The sequence below is a fragment of the Colletotrichum gloeosporioides genome, assembly GCF_011800055.1.
Source record: "Colletotrichum gloeosporioides strain Lc1 chromosome Unknown consensus_44, whole genome shotgun sequence".
NCBI lineage: Eukaryota > Fungi > Ascomycota > Sordariomycetes > Glomerellales > Glomerellaceae > Colletotrichum > Colletotrichum gloeosporioides.
In genome coordinates this window covers 32361-47793 of record NW_025544689.1, presented here as the reverse complement: position 1 = coordinate 47793, position 15433 = coordinate 32361, and the positions used below count along the sequence as shown (strand labels likewise).

Below are 15433 nucleotides of genomic sequence, written 5' to 3'. Positions count from 1 at the left end.
TCAGCGTGGTAGACACAAATCAGAGCTTAGGTAGACTAGATATCCGTCAAGAAATCAGGGCCGAATCCGTTTAACCAGACACCAGAGGCCTTGCACAATCTTCACGTCTCACTTTGGCAATGGCGCAGTAATGTTGCACAGACTCAGGTAGAGTTCAGGAGCTACTCTTCAGTTCAGGCCATATATGGCGAGTTTCTATTCTGTCTACGATAGATACTGTCGCCCGCAGCAGAAGGCATGTCACAGTGCGTAGAATGGGGACCAGGCTAAGAAGCCGTTCCCCGCGTTTTTCGCGATGCCACCCAGAAACCAAATAACGAGTACTCCTGCCCCAGAGCCACCCAGACGATTGATAGCAACCGGGCGCTCAGAGACGGCGACCACGGCGACCACCCTTTCTGCGGGTAGAGTCGGAGGGCGTGGGGGTAACGTCCTCAATGCGGCCGATCTTCATGCCGGAACGGGCCAGGGCACGGAGGGCAGACTGGGCACCGGGGCCGGGGGTCTTGGTGCCGTTACCTGGAAGACAGAACGATCAGAGTTTGTTATGAGGCAAGGCTTAGGAGGACAACTTACCACCGGTGGCACGGATCTTGATGTGGAGGGCAGTGATGCCGAGCTCCTTGCAGCGGGTAGCGACGTCCTGGGCAGCCAACATGGCGGCGTAGGGGGAGGACTCGTCACGGTCGGCCTTGACCTTCATGCCACCAGTGACACGGCAGATGGTCTCACGGCCACTGGAATCACCCAGAACGTTAGCCATCTGGAACCACCAGTAGTTCTTGGGACATTGTTTCCATCAGTTGTGCGGCGCGCGAGCTGCGTAGAAAACCCAGAATCCTCTCCGGCTCTGCGACGGCGCGCAACTGACTTCTTTCTTTGTGGGAGAGACCTACGAGAGATCGGTGACGTGGACGAAGGTGTCGTTGAAGGAGGCGAAGATGCGGGCAACACCGAAGACGAGCTCACCTGTTGGCGGGGTACCATGTCAGTCTTCACTCTTTTTTTGCAATTATGACGCCGCGACGCCCGCAGGCATCGAAACAGTGGAAAGTTCACGACTTACCCTCGCGGACCTGGGGTCCGAGGGAGATGTTCTCCTGGGCAGGGCGGGTGGGCTTCTTGGGAGGCATCGTGACTGCTGTGTTGGCGAATTGCTTCGGTGGTGGTTAGTCGGGAATGGTAGAAGCTCTTTTTCCTCTCGATGCGCGCAACCAAGAATTTCTCAAGGCGGCCGACGCTCGAAAAGTGGACGTTTCTGCCCTGACCGGGGCTGGACGGTGTCAGCCGGCAGAACACCGAAACAGGCTTAGTGCCGTGGAAAACCCTACCTAAGCGAGCAGCCCTTCAGCGGTGTAGGGTGAAATTTTTGTGAGTGTGGCCCCTGCGTGTGGCGGTTGGCCCCAATTTTTGCAATTGGAGAATCTGCTCATAATCTTCGTGATCCCGCCTCTCCCTCCTCCCCTCTCCTTCTTCCGACCAGCGACCAAATTTTCGACGACACCCGCCGACAAATACTAACCCGCCTTCACAATGGCCGCCGCTACGTACGTTCACCATTGCCCCTGAACGCAGCACTCTCCCCTCTTGAGGGCGTGCCTGGTGTTGTTGGATGTCTTGCAGATTGTCGTGGTCCTCTCGCTGGAGAACATGAGCTTCACCTCGCCGTGAAGTCTCTGGGTCTCGTCAGCTCGAACCCTCCCGGGCCTCTCCCTCCTTCCTTCATGACCTGGAACATGGCTTGCGGATTGAGAGATGTTGTCTGGGGTGTTGGGGATGAACGGTAACTCGTTCTCCCTGAAAATCATTGCCGCATGATGGCGTCGACCAGGCAGCGCTGAAAAGTCTGCCTAGTTGGACACAAGCATCTGCGCGCACTCCTTCTTGAACATGTCCATGTTCAAGGTGTTGTCGGATGAGCAAAAGGCCTGCGCTCCGGAGAAGTGCTGTTAGCATCTGTAACAAGAGCCCAAGCACCCTCCCGCGCTCGTCGTCTCACCGATCAAAGTCATCTTTCGAGTTAGCCATAGTGAGAATGTCGCGCTTCAGCTACAGTTCTCGCACCGGCGCTCTCTTCCATGCTGCATGCAGTATGTCGGACTGCGTACTAATCTGAGTTGCATCAACAGTTCCGTCCCCACCTCTAACCAGGTCCTGGTCCCCGAGACCCTTCTCAAGAAGCGCAAGTCTCAGGAGAAGGCTCGCGCCGAGCGCAACGCCGCCGCCGAGAAGAAGAAGACCGTAAGTGCCTTCGCCGCAATTTCTTCATTTTCCCCTTCCTACATGATGCACAACAAACCTTCACGACTAGACTACGGTCGATGCTGTTGGAAATTAACCTTCTTTCGGGTCTGACACTTATCGGATTCAACCCTGCATTTTAAGAACACTACTCTGTCTCGCAACAGTTGCTAACATGTTCTCTCAAAGGCCAACAAGGAGAAGCGCGGCGTCATCTTCAAGCGTGCTGAGAAGTACATCACCGAGTACCGCGATGCCGAGCGTGAGAAGGTCCGCCTCTCCCGCGTCGCTCGCGAGAACGACTCCGCCTACGTTCCCGCCGAGGCTACCCTGATCTTCCTCATCCGCATCAAGGGTATCAACAAGATGCCCCCCAAGCCCCGCAAGATCCTCCAGCTCCTCCGTCTCCTCCAGATCAACAACGGTGTCTTCATCAAGGTCACCAAGGCCACCACCGAGATGATCAAGGTCATCGAGCCCTGGGTTGCCTACGGATACCCCAACCTCAAGTCCGTCAAGGACCTCGTCTACAAGCGCGGTTACGGAAAGGTCAACAAGCAGCGCGTTGCCCTCACCGACAACGCCATCATCGAGGAGAACCTCGGCAAGTACGGCATTGTCTGCATGGAGGACCTGATCCACGAGATCTACTCCGTCGGCCCCAACTTCAAGCAGGCCTCCAACTTCCTCTGGCCCTTCAAGCTCTCCAACCCCACTGGTGGCTTCCGCCCCCGCAAGTTCAAGCACTACATCGAGGGTGGTGACCTTGGCAACCGCGAGGAGAAGATCAACGCTCTTATCCGCCAGATGAACTAAGTTATTTGTTTGTCTTAGGGGTTATGGGTTAATTGAATCAAAAATTCGGGGATCTGGCAATGTGACAAGACGGGTTTGTCTTAGTTTTACTCGGGCTTCGGCAGGGTTGAGAATACCAAGGGTTACTTTATGATTGGCATGGTTGCACGGCGTTGATAACCACAAAAGGGAAACTTGTGAATTGATCATTTGACGACACCTGGGTTCTTCATTCCCTATGAGTAGCAATGCAAGCCTCTTCTGAAGAGAGTAGTGTTCCGTGTGTCTTATATATGAAAAGTAGTGAGTCTGGAATCATCTCGAGGCTCGTTGAGCGTGCATACCCAAAGTTTTCGCTCCCTACCCACCATGACCCCGTAATGTACATTCATGTCCCCCTCTTGATATTAGTACGTAGTACATCCCCCTGCTGACTCAAGCCTCAAATCTTGATGTCGAAGCTCGTTCCGCATCCGCAACTGCTCGTGGCGTATGGGTTGTCCGTGATCTTGAACTGGGAGCCGATGAGTTCCATCGTGAAGTCCACCTTGCTTCCCTTCAACAGATCCAAGGACGGCTCGTCGATCACCACCTTTGGTCCCCCAAATGTCGCCGTCGAAGGGTCCGCGCCTTCGGGAAGGTACTGGAACACCGTATCCTCCTCTCCAACAACCTTTGACCAATCCTCCACGTTCTCAGTCCCCGGGAGGGTCACTAGGCTCATGAGGTACTGGAAGCCGTGGCAGCCGCCGCTCTCTACTTGTATCCTGAGCGCGAGGTTCGGGTTGTTGTCCTTCTTCATGATGTCGGCTAGACGCTGTGAAAGCTTGTGTTAGCCATTGCCACACATGCCTCGGCAAGCCTCGCAACGAGGCAGAACCTAACGACATACCTTGCCCGCTCTGTCTGTGATCTCAAGCACCATCTCCTTCCCGTCCTCGTCATTTTGCGGGTTATAGACACATCTCGTCTGCCGCCTCGTCGCCGAAGCCGTAAACTTGCGGATTTGCTGCTGCTTTGTTGCCGCATTTCTCCTGATGAACTTCTGCGGCGCCGGTCTTGTCCTTGAAAGAGCTCCAGTACTGTGCTTCCTCGCCCCGGCGGCGTAGTTCGTCGTGGTGTCGGTGGCGGTATTCCATCTCGGAATCAGAACCGAGAGAATCGGGGCGCTAGCCGTCGTCGGCGTCGGCACCGAGCGGCGCGCAAGCTGCACAAAAACGTTTGCGCTCGAAGGCGCGTGGAGGCAGCGTAGTGATGTTGCCATATTTGCTGCGTATTCGGGGGGTGTCGGATGCGCTTGTTGAATTCGCAGGTGGAGGGCCGGGTTTGGAGAAATTTGACCTGCAGACAGAGGGTGGCAGCTCCGGCTACCTACCGGGTATAGCACAGCTTATGATGTAAAAGGTGGTGGGCGGTAGGTGGCGGCAGTTGGGCATTGGGGGGCAGTTCGGGGGAAATTAGTCAGCTCCGGGGAGCTCGAAGGATGTCTGTTGTCCAATGGTTGTTTACGGATTTCAACTCATATTTGAAGCTTTGGCGGCGGTGCAGCTGGTTTGCTCATTGGCCGGTGTGCAGCATACATCAAGATCTGTGATCGAGCTTATATGTTACCGTTTCAATGGCTTCTATCCGGGCAACGGAATCTCCGCTAAGAACCAAGGTATTTGCATGTTTGACCAGATCTGAAAGATCGTTGGCTCGGTTATTGAGGTTGTCGGAGCCGGTTGTTCGGATCTGTGGAGTACTTCAGATCGGAGACTCTGCAATCGCCGAGCTGCCCCGGCATTGCTAGGGTCTGGTCAACCGCCAGTCTCGACAACCCGCAACGAGTCCGGTCAAGATTATGCAGCCAATTGGCATGCCGGGGTTTGAAGTGTTTATAAAGCGGCACTACGAAAGATTTTGTATGTCAATAAAGATCGAATGATCACTGAGTGTGGAATTCGGCGCTGACCTGCTATAAGTGACGAAACGCATGGATTGCAACTGCTGCCCAAGTGCGTTCCTAAAGATAGTCAAGATGAGGTTGGTAGCAGAAATTCAAAAGCTTTCAATTGAAGTCTCTGCCAGTCAGTGCCTCCTGAAAGAAGAATTATGCTAGTGCCATTGCCAAGAGTACCCGGAAGGTGTCTTGTGTCATTGAAGGCGAGCCTACCTTGCTGGTCATAGTTTCCTGCGTTTAGAGACTTGGTCTTGTTCATCGCAGAAAGGGCGACTGAGCTTTGGTAGAGTTCACAATGATGTGGGAAGCAGCAACCATTTCGCAATTCCGTCGATCACACTCAGCACTGATCATCTATAACTCAAAAACCCTACACGTCTTTACCTAAATCCTGGAAACGAAGTAGCATTTTGGAACATCATTACATCTCGCCATGGCATCTATAACCCTCAAGCTAGCTCTCGCCAACGATACCCAACCCGGTTACAACCTAACAACAAGACCACATCTTCACCACAGTGGCGGCCACGCCCCCCGCCCCGTCAGCACGAAAATCATTCAACTCGCCACAGGCGCCGCCATCGATGTTCTACATCAAAGCCGGGAGGTCGAGGAGAGAAGAATTGGTCCCGGTCAGGACACAACGGGCTCGAAAATTGCTGCTCTTGTCTTGGTCAGCATAGCTTTGGCCATATCTATCACTGTCGCTCTGTACCTCTTTTTGTCCAGGCGAAAGGAATGCAGGATGCGGCAGCGGGCTTCCAGTTCCACTGATTCCGCTGTTTTTGAGGGAGAACGCAAGAGACATCTCTTGGGGATGTATTAGGATCCATCGATCACATGCTGCATCACCATTCTTCAGTGGACTTCGAGAGCCTCTTGATCCCTGGGACAGTGAAATCCCTTCCGACGTGCTCACACCTTTAAGTTTCGAAAAGCACACCAGTGGTAATGATATACAGGTGCGTAGGCAGTGGTTAGAACTCTGGTGGGGGCGACTGGGTTCGGTCGTCGCTTTGGCAGAGGTGGACAACGGTTGCTCCTTGGAACGCATACCAGGGCTTGGTTGAACACCGCACAGTTCCCTACTCCTTTTGAAGGCAGAGGGCGGGAACTTCCAGGAACACAGAAATTTCAGGACACCCTCCACTTTCGACCTCATTGGGTAGCATTACGCAAGCAGCATGGCACGAACAGGGTAGACAAACAAAGAAAATGGCTCTATTCCCATCGCTCTTCCCCGTCCTAATCTAGCAATGCCGACTCCAAAAAGGGTGATCTCGACGGGGGCACGCGCCGGCTCCTGGCTTTCCCCGGCGAGCTTCACGTGCTCGTGTGACGTAGTTGGTTTTGTACAGCGTGTGTCATTCCGGTCGTTCGAAAGTTCGCCTCCGTTCTTCCGGCCTGTCTCGTTTCGAGGGTGGTTCAAGGCATCATGACCTATGCCTGCTTCCTGATCTCCCTGGCGGCCTGCTTCAGGCTAGAGTTGCACTCCTCGTACGCACGTCCCGCTCCGAAACCAACACCGATGAACGCAGGCCACGCTCTGCGCTTGAACAGGAGAACTGAGAAGACGACGCCGAAGCCGAGGCCGAGGGTAGACTTGACGAGGAGGTTGGACAGGCAGTGGTCCCACTACAAGAACAAAATGTCAGAAACGGCCGAATCCTCTGGTGTATCTAGAAGTGGGGAGCTAGCTAACCTTCTCGTTGAGAAGTGCCTCACTGACGGGTCGCGCGACAGCGCTCGGAGGAGGGGGAACGGATTTCTCAGCCATGGTCGTCGTCGGTAGCCCTGGAAAGATGTTGGTCAGCGTCAATGCAGCCTGCTGCAGCTTTGGGCGTTGACACTCACGCAATTGACTAGATACGCACTGGTGGGTGTCCGGGTTTGGAGCTTCAGCTGTGGATTTGATCCAAATGATGTTTTCGGAGAGACCCGGCAAATTGATGTTGAACACCCGAGGGCGGTGAGCCTTCGGTGAGATTCGGTGACTGGATGCGACTGAGTGGGGCGGCAGAATCCCGAAATTTTGGGAAAGCTCAAGCCAAACATCGCGAGGCGATGCCGACCTTAACATTTACCTATTTAGAGACAACATACGTCCGCTGGGTTCCTCTTCTGTCGCACGGTCGCCATGGATGCCGAAATGACCGACGCGAGTCTTGATAGGTCGTCAGAGACCATTGTAAGTCCAATATCGACCAAAGGTGTTTCGGTGTACTGACAAGATCCAAAGACGGCAGACAGGGACTTGGTCAAGACTGTGCGATCTCTCGACCAAACTGGACCCGGCGCCAATGGCCAAAACCTCGATCGGCTATGGAAACAGCTCACATCCTCTGGTCAGAGCCAGTTCTCCGCTGCCGAGGAGAGCGTTCTACGATGGCTCCTTAAGACGATGAAGACGAACAACGATGAAGCAGAGATTGTCCGACGATTCCCTTTGACATGGCGCATACTCGGCTGCTCGTTCCAGAGAATACCTCTCTTCTCTCTCGCAAAATCCCTCGCCGACCGAAAGTTTATGGCCGTTCTTCAGCAAACGCTGAAGGATGTCGCAAAGCCTAGCATCGAGGCCAACACAACAGACTCGAAAAAGAGGAAAAGAGCCGGCACTGCAAAGTTTGAATTACAGAGTCTGAAATCTAGCGACGGCTGCCTGGCGACTGGCGAGGCCATTTTCGGTGCTTTGAAGATACTGCTGGCGCGACTGGATCCGGCGGCGCAATGGTCCGCGCACGACAGGATGGGGGCAGAGCACATAAAGGCGCTTTTCGCGCAACCTGCGGCCGATGCTGTGGAATACCTGTCGCCTCTGCTGTTGCTCTGCAACCAATCCCTGGCGGTCGCTGATGGCGAACACTTCGAGGGCCAGGAGTCCTGGGTCAAAGTCTTCTCTTCTGCATGGGACCTGCATCTTCAGGGAAGCGCCGATGCGCTTGAGGTGGCCACACACTTCTCCCGTGCTTCACTCTCCATTCTCGGTAAACTAAAGCAGGACGCTGCTGAGGGCGATTCAGTGGCCAAGTTATGGACGCGCGAGCTGGAGAAGTTCCTGCAGCGCAACCTCATTCTTCCTGCTAGATCGGCATACTTCAACAAAACCGACCTTGAGATTGTCACTCGCGCCTTCAGCATGTTGCAAAGTATCGCATCCGTTTCGGTGCCCGTAATTTACAACTTGGCCTCGGCCGCGCCGCAGGTTGTTGGGGGACTCACTACATCCAAAGCCAATGACGCCTGGATGCAAGAGGTGTTCAGGTTGTCTGAGCGTGCAAACAGACAACTCTCCAACAGCGAAAAGGTGCGCGTCATGGCATCGATCTTGGAAGGGGCGATCGCGAACAAGGCCCGTATTGCCTTGGACGATCTGCGTATGGTGTGCAGTAATTATGCCGTAACTGGCAGCCCCAGCGAAACCGACTGGACACTTCTTTCTCTCATCGCTAAATGCGATGCGGATGTTTTCCTGCAATCGGAGGAGGGACTGGAGCTCTTTGATCAGGTTTGCGAGAGAATTACTGTTGCGGGCGCTGAGGCAAGCGAGGTGTCCATGAACGAGCTGATTGCGTCGCTGATCACTGGTTTTGAAAACGCCCGTGATCTATCTACTTTCCTGAAGAAGTGGTTCGACCAGCTTTCCAAATTTGAGGATAAGGCTCTGCGTACCGATGATAGGCCTGTCTGGTTTACTCGAGTTCACCGTAGCCCTACCCTCATCGGTGGCATCGAGAAATCGTTGACTACGAAGCAACTGATGACCCTCCTAGAATGGGTTGAGAACCAAGAGACTCTTCGACCTGCAGCAGTGCTCATCTTCCTTAACACAATTGCCAGCGCTGTAACCAACGATGATTACGCTGATGCCATTGGCACGCAACTGTCAGATTTGACCCTTAAAGTATGGTCGTCTGGCAAGGTTCCTTCAGATATCCGCTCTTTACGGTGGAGGATCATCGCAAAGACAGTGTCGTGGGTGGACTACGAAGGAGCGACCAAGCTTTGGGACAGTGTTCGCGCCGATCTGACGAAGGCACTGCAAAAGGCCAAGTTCGAGGACGAGGATACTTGCGAGGCTCTGGAGTGTGCGTATCAGTTCTGGTTAGCCATGTACCCCGATGGCCGTGACCAGGCCGATCTCGCTTCGCTCCTCACATCGTTCGTGGAGAGGTTATTGAAGAAAGTGAAGCTCGGTGACGTGAAAGAGCTGCTGGAATCGCGGGATTATTTGGCTTCAGACACCTCCAATGCGTCCAAGTTCTGCGCCGAGTACCCGCTGGCTGCGTCCAGACTTGTTTCGCTGCTCTCAAAGTCAACTGGTTCCATGCCAGAGTACCTACAAAAGCTTCTTGGCGACAAGAACGACAGCGAATCGCGGCTCGGAAACGTGCTGGATTATGTCTTCTCAAATGAAAATAACCTACGTGACCGAAAGCTGACGGCTGGAGTTGTTGACCACACTATCGAAATTCTCGCGCAGGTTTCTGGAAAGTCGTCTCCCTGGACTGAGAAGCGAAGCAGGACGGCTATGGTTGAGCTCTCGAGGGTGCACGATGAAGCGTTGACGAGACAACAGCGGGAGCGCATTATGGAAATCTTGATTTCCAAGATCCAAGCCGTCAAGAGCATACGCCCGGAGGATTCGAGTTTGGTTCTTGGGCTGGTGGACAAGATCATGAGGAAACCGACGTTCTACAAGGACATGGCATTCTCAGATCTCCAAAAGATTGCTGCCTCAATCTCAACAGCCTGCACTGAGAACAACTCGAAGGTGGCTGTTGGGTTGTCCCTGCTTCTTGGCAGTCTGTCTACGGCAACCATTCGACAGATGAGCGATCATCAAGAGTATCGGGTGCAATATTTCGAGAAAGTTTCCAGTCTACTGGAGGATGTCGCCAGCGGCGAGTCCTTTGTTCAAATGACTCTCCTCAAGGCCCTCCTATCTGTGGTGTCACCTGATGCAGGCGCGAAGGAAAAGACGGCTGTCATCGACGTCGACAAGACTGCCTCCGCACTTGCTAACAGGGTACAAGAAGCACTGAGCGACTTTGCGAAGGCATCTCGCAAACAGAAGGTTGATAAAACTGTAGTCAACCGGTTGTTAATTGCTCTGGACGCTGCCGATACTTTGCCTGACGCTGCTGTCGGACAAATGAAAGTCAAGGTGACCCAACTGGAAGAGGCAAGCCAGCAGGCCGTCGCAAACGGGCACTTGAGCGGCTGGAAGCTGCGATCCTTCCTTATTAAGCGTTTCCCATCGCAACTTGCCGAACCTCGCCCAACCTCGTTCAACGAGCTCTTCAGCAGCGCCGAGGCTACAACCCTCCCCAGTGGACCGGCTCCTGATCCGCTCTCCGACTTCAACCGCCAAGCTACTCTGGAGGATTGTATCGACGCTGTAGTTGCTGGACTTGATTATAACGAAAAGCTTACTTACATTCAAAGCCTCCTTGAAGGCGTGAAGGAAGACTCTGCCATCAAGGCCGGTGCATCAACAGAAGGCCAGCTCCTGGCTATTCGCCGTGTCATCGCTCAGATGACGGGTAAGTCGCATCCTACCACAGTCGTCAATCTCAGGCTAACACGCAACACAGAGGCACCAGCCGGCCTTGAGAAGTCCAAGACATTCGATCTGGCAACCGCACACGGCTCTTTGATCAGGTACCTCACCAAGGCCAAAACCGTTCGCGAATTCGTCAGAACAGCCGAAGTCCTCCAGCAGTTGCTGGACATCAGGTCCAACTCAATGACCCAGTGGAACATTGAGACAACTCTCAGCACCACAGCGGTTATCGTCGCCACCGACCCGGCCAACCTACTCGACGCCTCACCCAGCGTCTACCAATGGCTCTGCAAACTGATGGAAGTGATTATCAAGAAGCACCGCCTCCGTCTCGAGGGCCACTACCACATCCTCGTCACAACCCTGGAAGCCCTTCTTGGAGCCCTGTCCCGCCAACAGACCTCCGCAGCCGTCCGCGCGAAGCACGCCGCGCAGTTCACCCGCCTGGTCACATTGGTCTGCGAGCCTGCCGCCGCCGCCGTGTCGCGCGTGCAGCACCTCAGCGCCCTCGACTCCGCAACCGACGCGGCTAAGAGGTCTGCCGGCCGACACATGTACCTCGTACTCATGGCGTACGTCAAGATGCAGCTTGACGTAGATGTTCCGAGGGATGTCCGCGAGGCGCTTGAGCCGGGTATGAACTCGGTGTTTGATATTACGCCGATCGAGGTGAGGAAGATCTTGAACGACGCCATGGATGCTAGCGGAAGAGCGATTTTGAGGGAGATGTACAGGAGGTATACCAAGTTTGGGAAGTGGAGCGGTGTGTAAAAAAGGCCAAGAGGGATTGTGTTGGCCGTGTGCAAGATACCCTAGACATAATACAGCATTTCTGCCTTCAAAAGCTTCAGTCTTGTGGTGTTTCTATTTGACTATGTAGTAATCACAGTCCATCACGACATCATGTTCTCTGAGTATGCCAGTTTTCTACTAGAATGTCTGCTGATTCACGTTGCGATAATACAAAATCCGAATCACAGCACTCACCTGAAGAAATTACCTGTCTGGTCAGATCGCGACGGCAAGCGGCCTGCAGGCCCTCGGCCACCAACGTATGTGAAGGCATCAGTGTTTGAATCTACGTCTTGTTGTTTCTGCCTGGCTTATGAGGAGAATTCAACGGGGCTGGGATGTACCGTTACGGAAATACGTCTCTCAATCACTCAGTGTGCTGCAAGCATAAATAGCCAGCCTTCTCGTGACTGGTTTCCATCTGGCCAAAAATATGTCCACTGCCTCGCGTTCATTCTTGATATATGTTACAAGATCTGTGTGTCTGCTTGCAATCAGCTGTCACAGCCATTATCCCGCCTAGCATAGGCCGTTTCTCATCTCTCATCTCTCATCTCTGGAAGTCACTATCCTACGTGCATACGGGGCCAATTAAGCACCGAGCAATTGCAAACAGCAACAAGATGAGCATCATCTCCCCCCAGGATCGTCAACCAGTTCGGGCTGATTCAGCATCCTTTTTCTGGCATTGGCTTCAACGCGAAGCTTAGGCCTATGCCGAACCTGGGGATACAGATCAATCGTTGCTCCTGTTCCTTGGCCTGCCGTGGTTGTACGGAGTGCGAACCGTCATTGACGTTTACCTTGCTCATGTCATGATTGGAACGCGACTGTATTCAGCTTTATGACCCCTTACATCAGACCCAAAGACGACTGACCTGCAATGGACACGACATAGACATCATGTGTCCACCAAAGCAACGGACTTGCGATACACTGATTAGGCCAGTCTACTCATCTGCTAGAGGATAAGGAGTCCGCCGCAGAGCCCCCACTGATGCTTTTTCTGAAAGGTTCAGTTACGAGATTACTAAATATATTGGTTGGAGAGCTGTCTGCTCTGTTTTCTCTACCTAATACTGCAGCTCAAGACGGTATCAATTCGGCCTGCCTCGTGCTGATGTGTCCGTTCCACCTTTGGGATAAGAAGGTTTGTTCGGTTCATGCCACTTCTTGTAGACACATATATATAGACGAGCTTATGATTATCAGTTCTCACAACACCAATAAACGGTGGTGTAAGATTTCGTCATTGCTGTAGTACCAAAAAGGTGCACGACTGGTTGAGGTACATTGCCGGGAATGACTGCACAGAGACGATTTTGTCGAGGCTATGACTGCTGTTTACTGCCGCGCCATCTGTTTCTCGCTTTCGTCGTTCGTGTGTATGACGAATACCTTCCTGAACAACAGACGGATCAATTCGCGTCTAGAAATCATGCAGTCCAGAAAGTAATCATATATTTCTTCTCTAAAAGAAAAACCAATTCAAAGTCCGTATGATTGGTGTTTTCAATGAATTGTAGTAGCGCAAGTACATTTGAAAGGCTGCTAATATATAACTAAAAGCTGCCCAGTATAGAATTAGCCATGTAAGATATAAGAAAAAGTAACGTACAGTTTATGTACCTATGTAAAACGGACTTTGATAGGATCGGAATGTAAATATCCCAACCAAGAAGTCGATGCTGTCCTCACTTTGTTCGTTTGCAAGTGTTACGGTGGCCTGGCCATGCGGCACACACGATGGCAGTGTTGGGAATCCGTTGCATGAAAAATATTCTCCTCGATACTCCTCGAACTGAGTATTAGTGGAATAATCAATGAATAGATGCCATTTAGGGCTGAAGCTTAGGGACGCTGGACGGCGGCGATCATCCAATCCTGGCGGAGCTTTGTTGACGGCTGCAAAGTTCGTATGTCATTTTCCGTCGGGTTCTCGTCTGGTAAATGTCACCTTCGGGTCCTAAAAGAGGACGAAGTGAAGGCTTGGAATTTGTTTCGAGGGAGACCGGCGACGTTCTGTTGTTAGTAATGGTGGATTTTGCACCTCACCTAACATGACTTTCAATTTCATACAAGGGCTGTCGTGCTGGGTATCCTTAGGTTACTGGCAAGATTTCCTTCGTCTGAAATTCGAGTAGTCACAACAAAAAATCTTCTTGGAAACATATGGCTTTTGTATTAAATATTAAGGGTATCAATCATTCCCATCATACATAGCACCCCGCGCTCAAGCCGCCTTGGGCTTGGGGTAGGTAGCGGGATGGCCGTGCTTCTTGCCATAGTTCCTGCATTGCCTCATGATATCAGGCAGCATGAACACCCAGACCCACGAGGTAATCCAAACCATGAAGGTGTCGACCACCCAGTTGTTACGAATAGAGCCTCCAAGACCACTCCACTTCATGAGGCTGCCCAAGAAGGCCACCGTCACGAAGTAGTCACCTCTCTCCAATCCCTTGATAGACAACCTAGCCACCTCTTCGGGCGACTGCACGGGGTCAAGCTCCTCCAGCTGGTGCGTGATCTGGGGCTTGGTCAAATTCTCCTTCTCCAGACCAGGGCTGGTGATGGTTCCAGGGAACACAACGTGAATCTTGACGTTCTGTGGGTACAGCAATACCTCCTGCGAAAGCGTGTCGGCCAGACCACGAATGGCCCACTTGGACGAAGCATACGGCCCGTATCCCGCAATGGTGAAGAAGGCCACCACACTCGTAGTCATGATCAGATGCTTCGGCTCCTTCTCGACCGGCGCATCGACCGCCAGCCACTCCCTCAGAATCGCATGCGCCATCTCCGCCGTGCCGTAAAAGTTGACGTCCATGTTGCGGCGGGTCTGCGCGAAGGGAGTATCGATCCAGAAACCCGTGCTGGCCATGCCGGCGATGCACCAGACAATGTCGGGACTGCGGCCGTCGTTCCAAGCCTTGACGTCGGTGAGCAGGGGTGCGGCGTAGTTCTCGAGGGTAATGTCGGCGGTGAAGAAGGTGAAGCGTTGGTTGGATGGGTTCTTGGCAGCGGTTTTGCACTCGGCGACGAGCTCTTCGAGACGGGCGGCGTTGCGGGCAACGAGGGCGAGGTTCGCGCCCTTTGCGGCGAGTTGGAGGGCGACGCTGCGGCCCATTCCCTCTGACGCGCCAGTCAGGAGGATGGTCTGAGAAGTGATTGCACGTTAGGAGATGACCTTTGCGATGCTTGGAGACGCAAACTCACCTTGCCCTCAACGGGCATGTGGTTCTTCCAGTTGAATAGACCCATGGCGGAGGCGAAGAGGACAGCTGCGAGACCTCCGAGAGCTACCCACACAGCTTGTGATACGTTTTCCATACCGATCGAGCGTGATCAGAGGCGAAGAAGAAAGCTTGCGGCTAGGCAGGATGTAAGCGGGCGTCAATGCTTTATAGCAGATGTCCTCGGCTTGTTCGGGGCGCTGTCGTGCGATAGGTAGTCGGGCGCATGCGTCGGTCAGGAGAAAGCCGTTGAGTGGCAGACGGGGTTAAGCTCATTCGGAGGGGTTCACAATGCAGCTCCTCCCGGCGTGGTCCGTGTTAGTGGGGTGCTTGATGCGCTTCAGGCCGTCTTAGTGCGCCTCTCCCCTGGACCAAGGGCACGATGTACCTCCCCAGGTAAAATGGATCTATCTTAGGGAAAATTGATGGCGGTCAGCCGGTAGATAGACTCAATTTCGGATGCCTGGAGATGTTGAATAGACCTTGACTGCATTGCCAGATATTAGAAGCTTGGCCAAATCTTAGCTAGAGAAATATAGTAGAAAGAAGTCTAGTTGTTTTCCAATGAACTTTCGTTCAACCCATGCGTTTCGGGCGGATGTTACATAGCTGGCCTAAAACTCAATAGAAGGCTCTGTATTCCATAGATTTAAGATATCTCAAACACCTAAGATCTAGTTAACTATGACCTCTATCGTCTCAATTGTATTCGCAAATATCTACACTTACAGAACCATGTGAAGATGGCATGTTCATCTTCAATGGAGTCCTGGGTTGACCCCACTATTGGCTGGCGGCATTCAACCAATGAGCGACGACGTCAAATACTGTCTCCACTAAAAAGTTCTGCGCTCGGTGCAG

The 15433-nt window shown here is 53.0% G+C and overlaps 7 protein-coding genes across 7 annotated transcripts; 3 read left to right on the top strand and 4 right to left on the bottom strand.

The window, feature by feature from the left end:
• Nucleotides 1-367: 367 nt before the first annotated feature.
• Nucleotides 368-1133, bottom strand: GCG54_00006270 (40S ribosomal protein S14; the record flags this gene model as incomplete). The annotated part of the gene is made up of 4 exons (XM_045406279.1): nt 368-519; nt 577-737; nt 897-969; nt 1067-1133. 4 exons carry the CDS (start codon nt 1131-1133, stop codon nt 368-370), a joined length of 453 nt encoding a protein of 150 aa, XP_045264486.1.
• A 757-nt stretch (nt 1134-1890) lies between these two features.
• Nucleotides 1891-3057, top strand: GCG54_00006269 (60S ribosomal protein L7; the record flags this gene model as incomplete). Its single annotated transcript, XM_045406278.1, has 4 exons — nt 1891-1948; nt 2050-2090; nt 2152-2241; nt 2431-3057. The coding sequence occupies 4 exons, from the start codon at nt 1891-1893 to the stop codon at nt 3055-3057; spliced, it is 816 nt and encodes a 271-aa protein (XP_045264485.1).
• Nucleotides 3058-3478: 421 nt separating this feature from the next.
• Nucleotides 3479-4300, bottom strand: GCG54_00006268 (Iron-sulfur cluster assembly 2-like; the record flags this gene model as incomplete). The annotated part of the gene is made up of 2 exons (XM_045406277.1): nt 3479-3853; nt 3929-4300. 2 exons carry the CDS (start codon nt 4298-4300, stop codon nt 3479-3481), a joined length of 747 nt encoding a protein of 248 aa, XP_045264484.1.
• A 1111-nt stretch (nt 4301-5411) lies between these two features.
• GCG54_00006267 (uncharacterized protein) lies at nt 5412-5752 on the top strand (the record flags this gene model as incomplete). Its single annotated transcript, XM_045406276.1, has 2 exons — nt 5412-5651; nt 5708-5752. The coding sequence occupies 2 exons, from the start codon at nt 5412-5414 to the stop codon at nt 5750-5752; spliced, it is 285 nt and encodes a 94-aa protein (XP_045264483.1).
• A 666-nt stretch (nt 5753-6418) lies between these two features.
• GCG54_00006266 (MICOS complex subunit mic10) lies at nt 6419-6755 on the bottom strand (the record flags this gene model as incomplete). The annotated part of the gene is made up of 2 exons (XM_045406275.1): nt 6419-6613; nt 6681-6755. The coding sequence occupies 2 exons, from the start codon at nt 6753-6755 to the stop codon at nt 6419-6421; spliced, it is 270 nt and encodes an 89-aa protein (XP_045264482.1).
• Nucleotides 6756-7115: 360 nt separating this feature from the next.
• GCG54_00006265 (uncharacterized protein) lies at nt 7116-11315 on the top strand (the record flags this gene model as incomplete). The annotated part of the gene is made up of 3 exons (XM_045406274.1): nt 7116-7166; nt 7218-10524; nt 10576-11315. 3 exons carry the CDS (start codon nt 7116-7118, stop codon nt 11313-11315), a joined length of 4098 nt encoding a protein of 1365 aa, XP_045264481.1.
• A 2254-nt stretch (nt 11316-13569) lies between these two features.
• Nucleotides 13570-14669, bottom strand: GCG54_00006264 (3-ketodihydrosphingosine reductase gsl-3; the record flags this gene model as incomplete). Its single annotated transcript, XM_045406273.1, has 2 exons — nt 13570-14496; nt 14556-14669. 2 exons carry the CDS (start codon nt 14667-14669, stop codon nt 13570-13572), a joined length of 1041 nt encoding a protein of 346 aa, XP_045264480.1.
• Nucleotides 14670-15433: the final 764 nt, after the last annotated feature.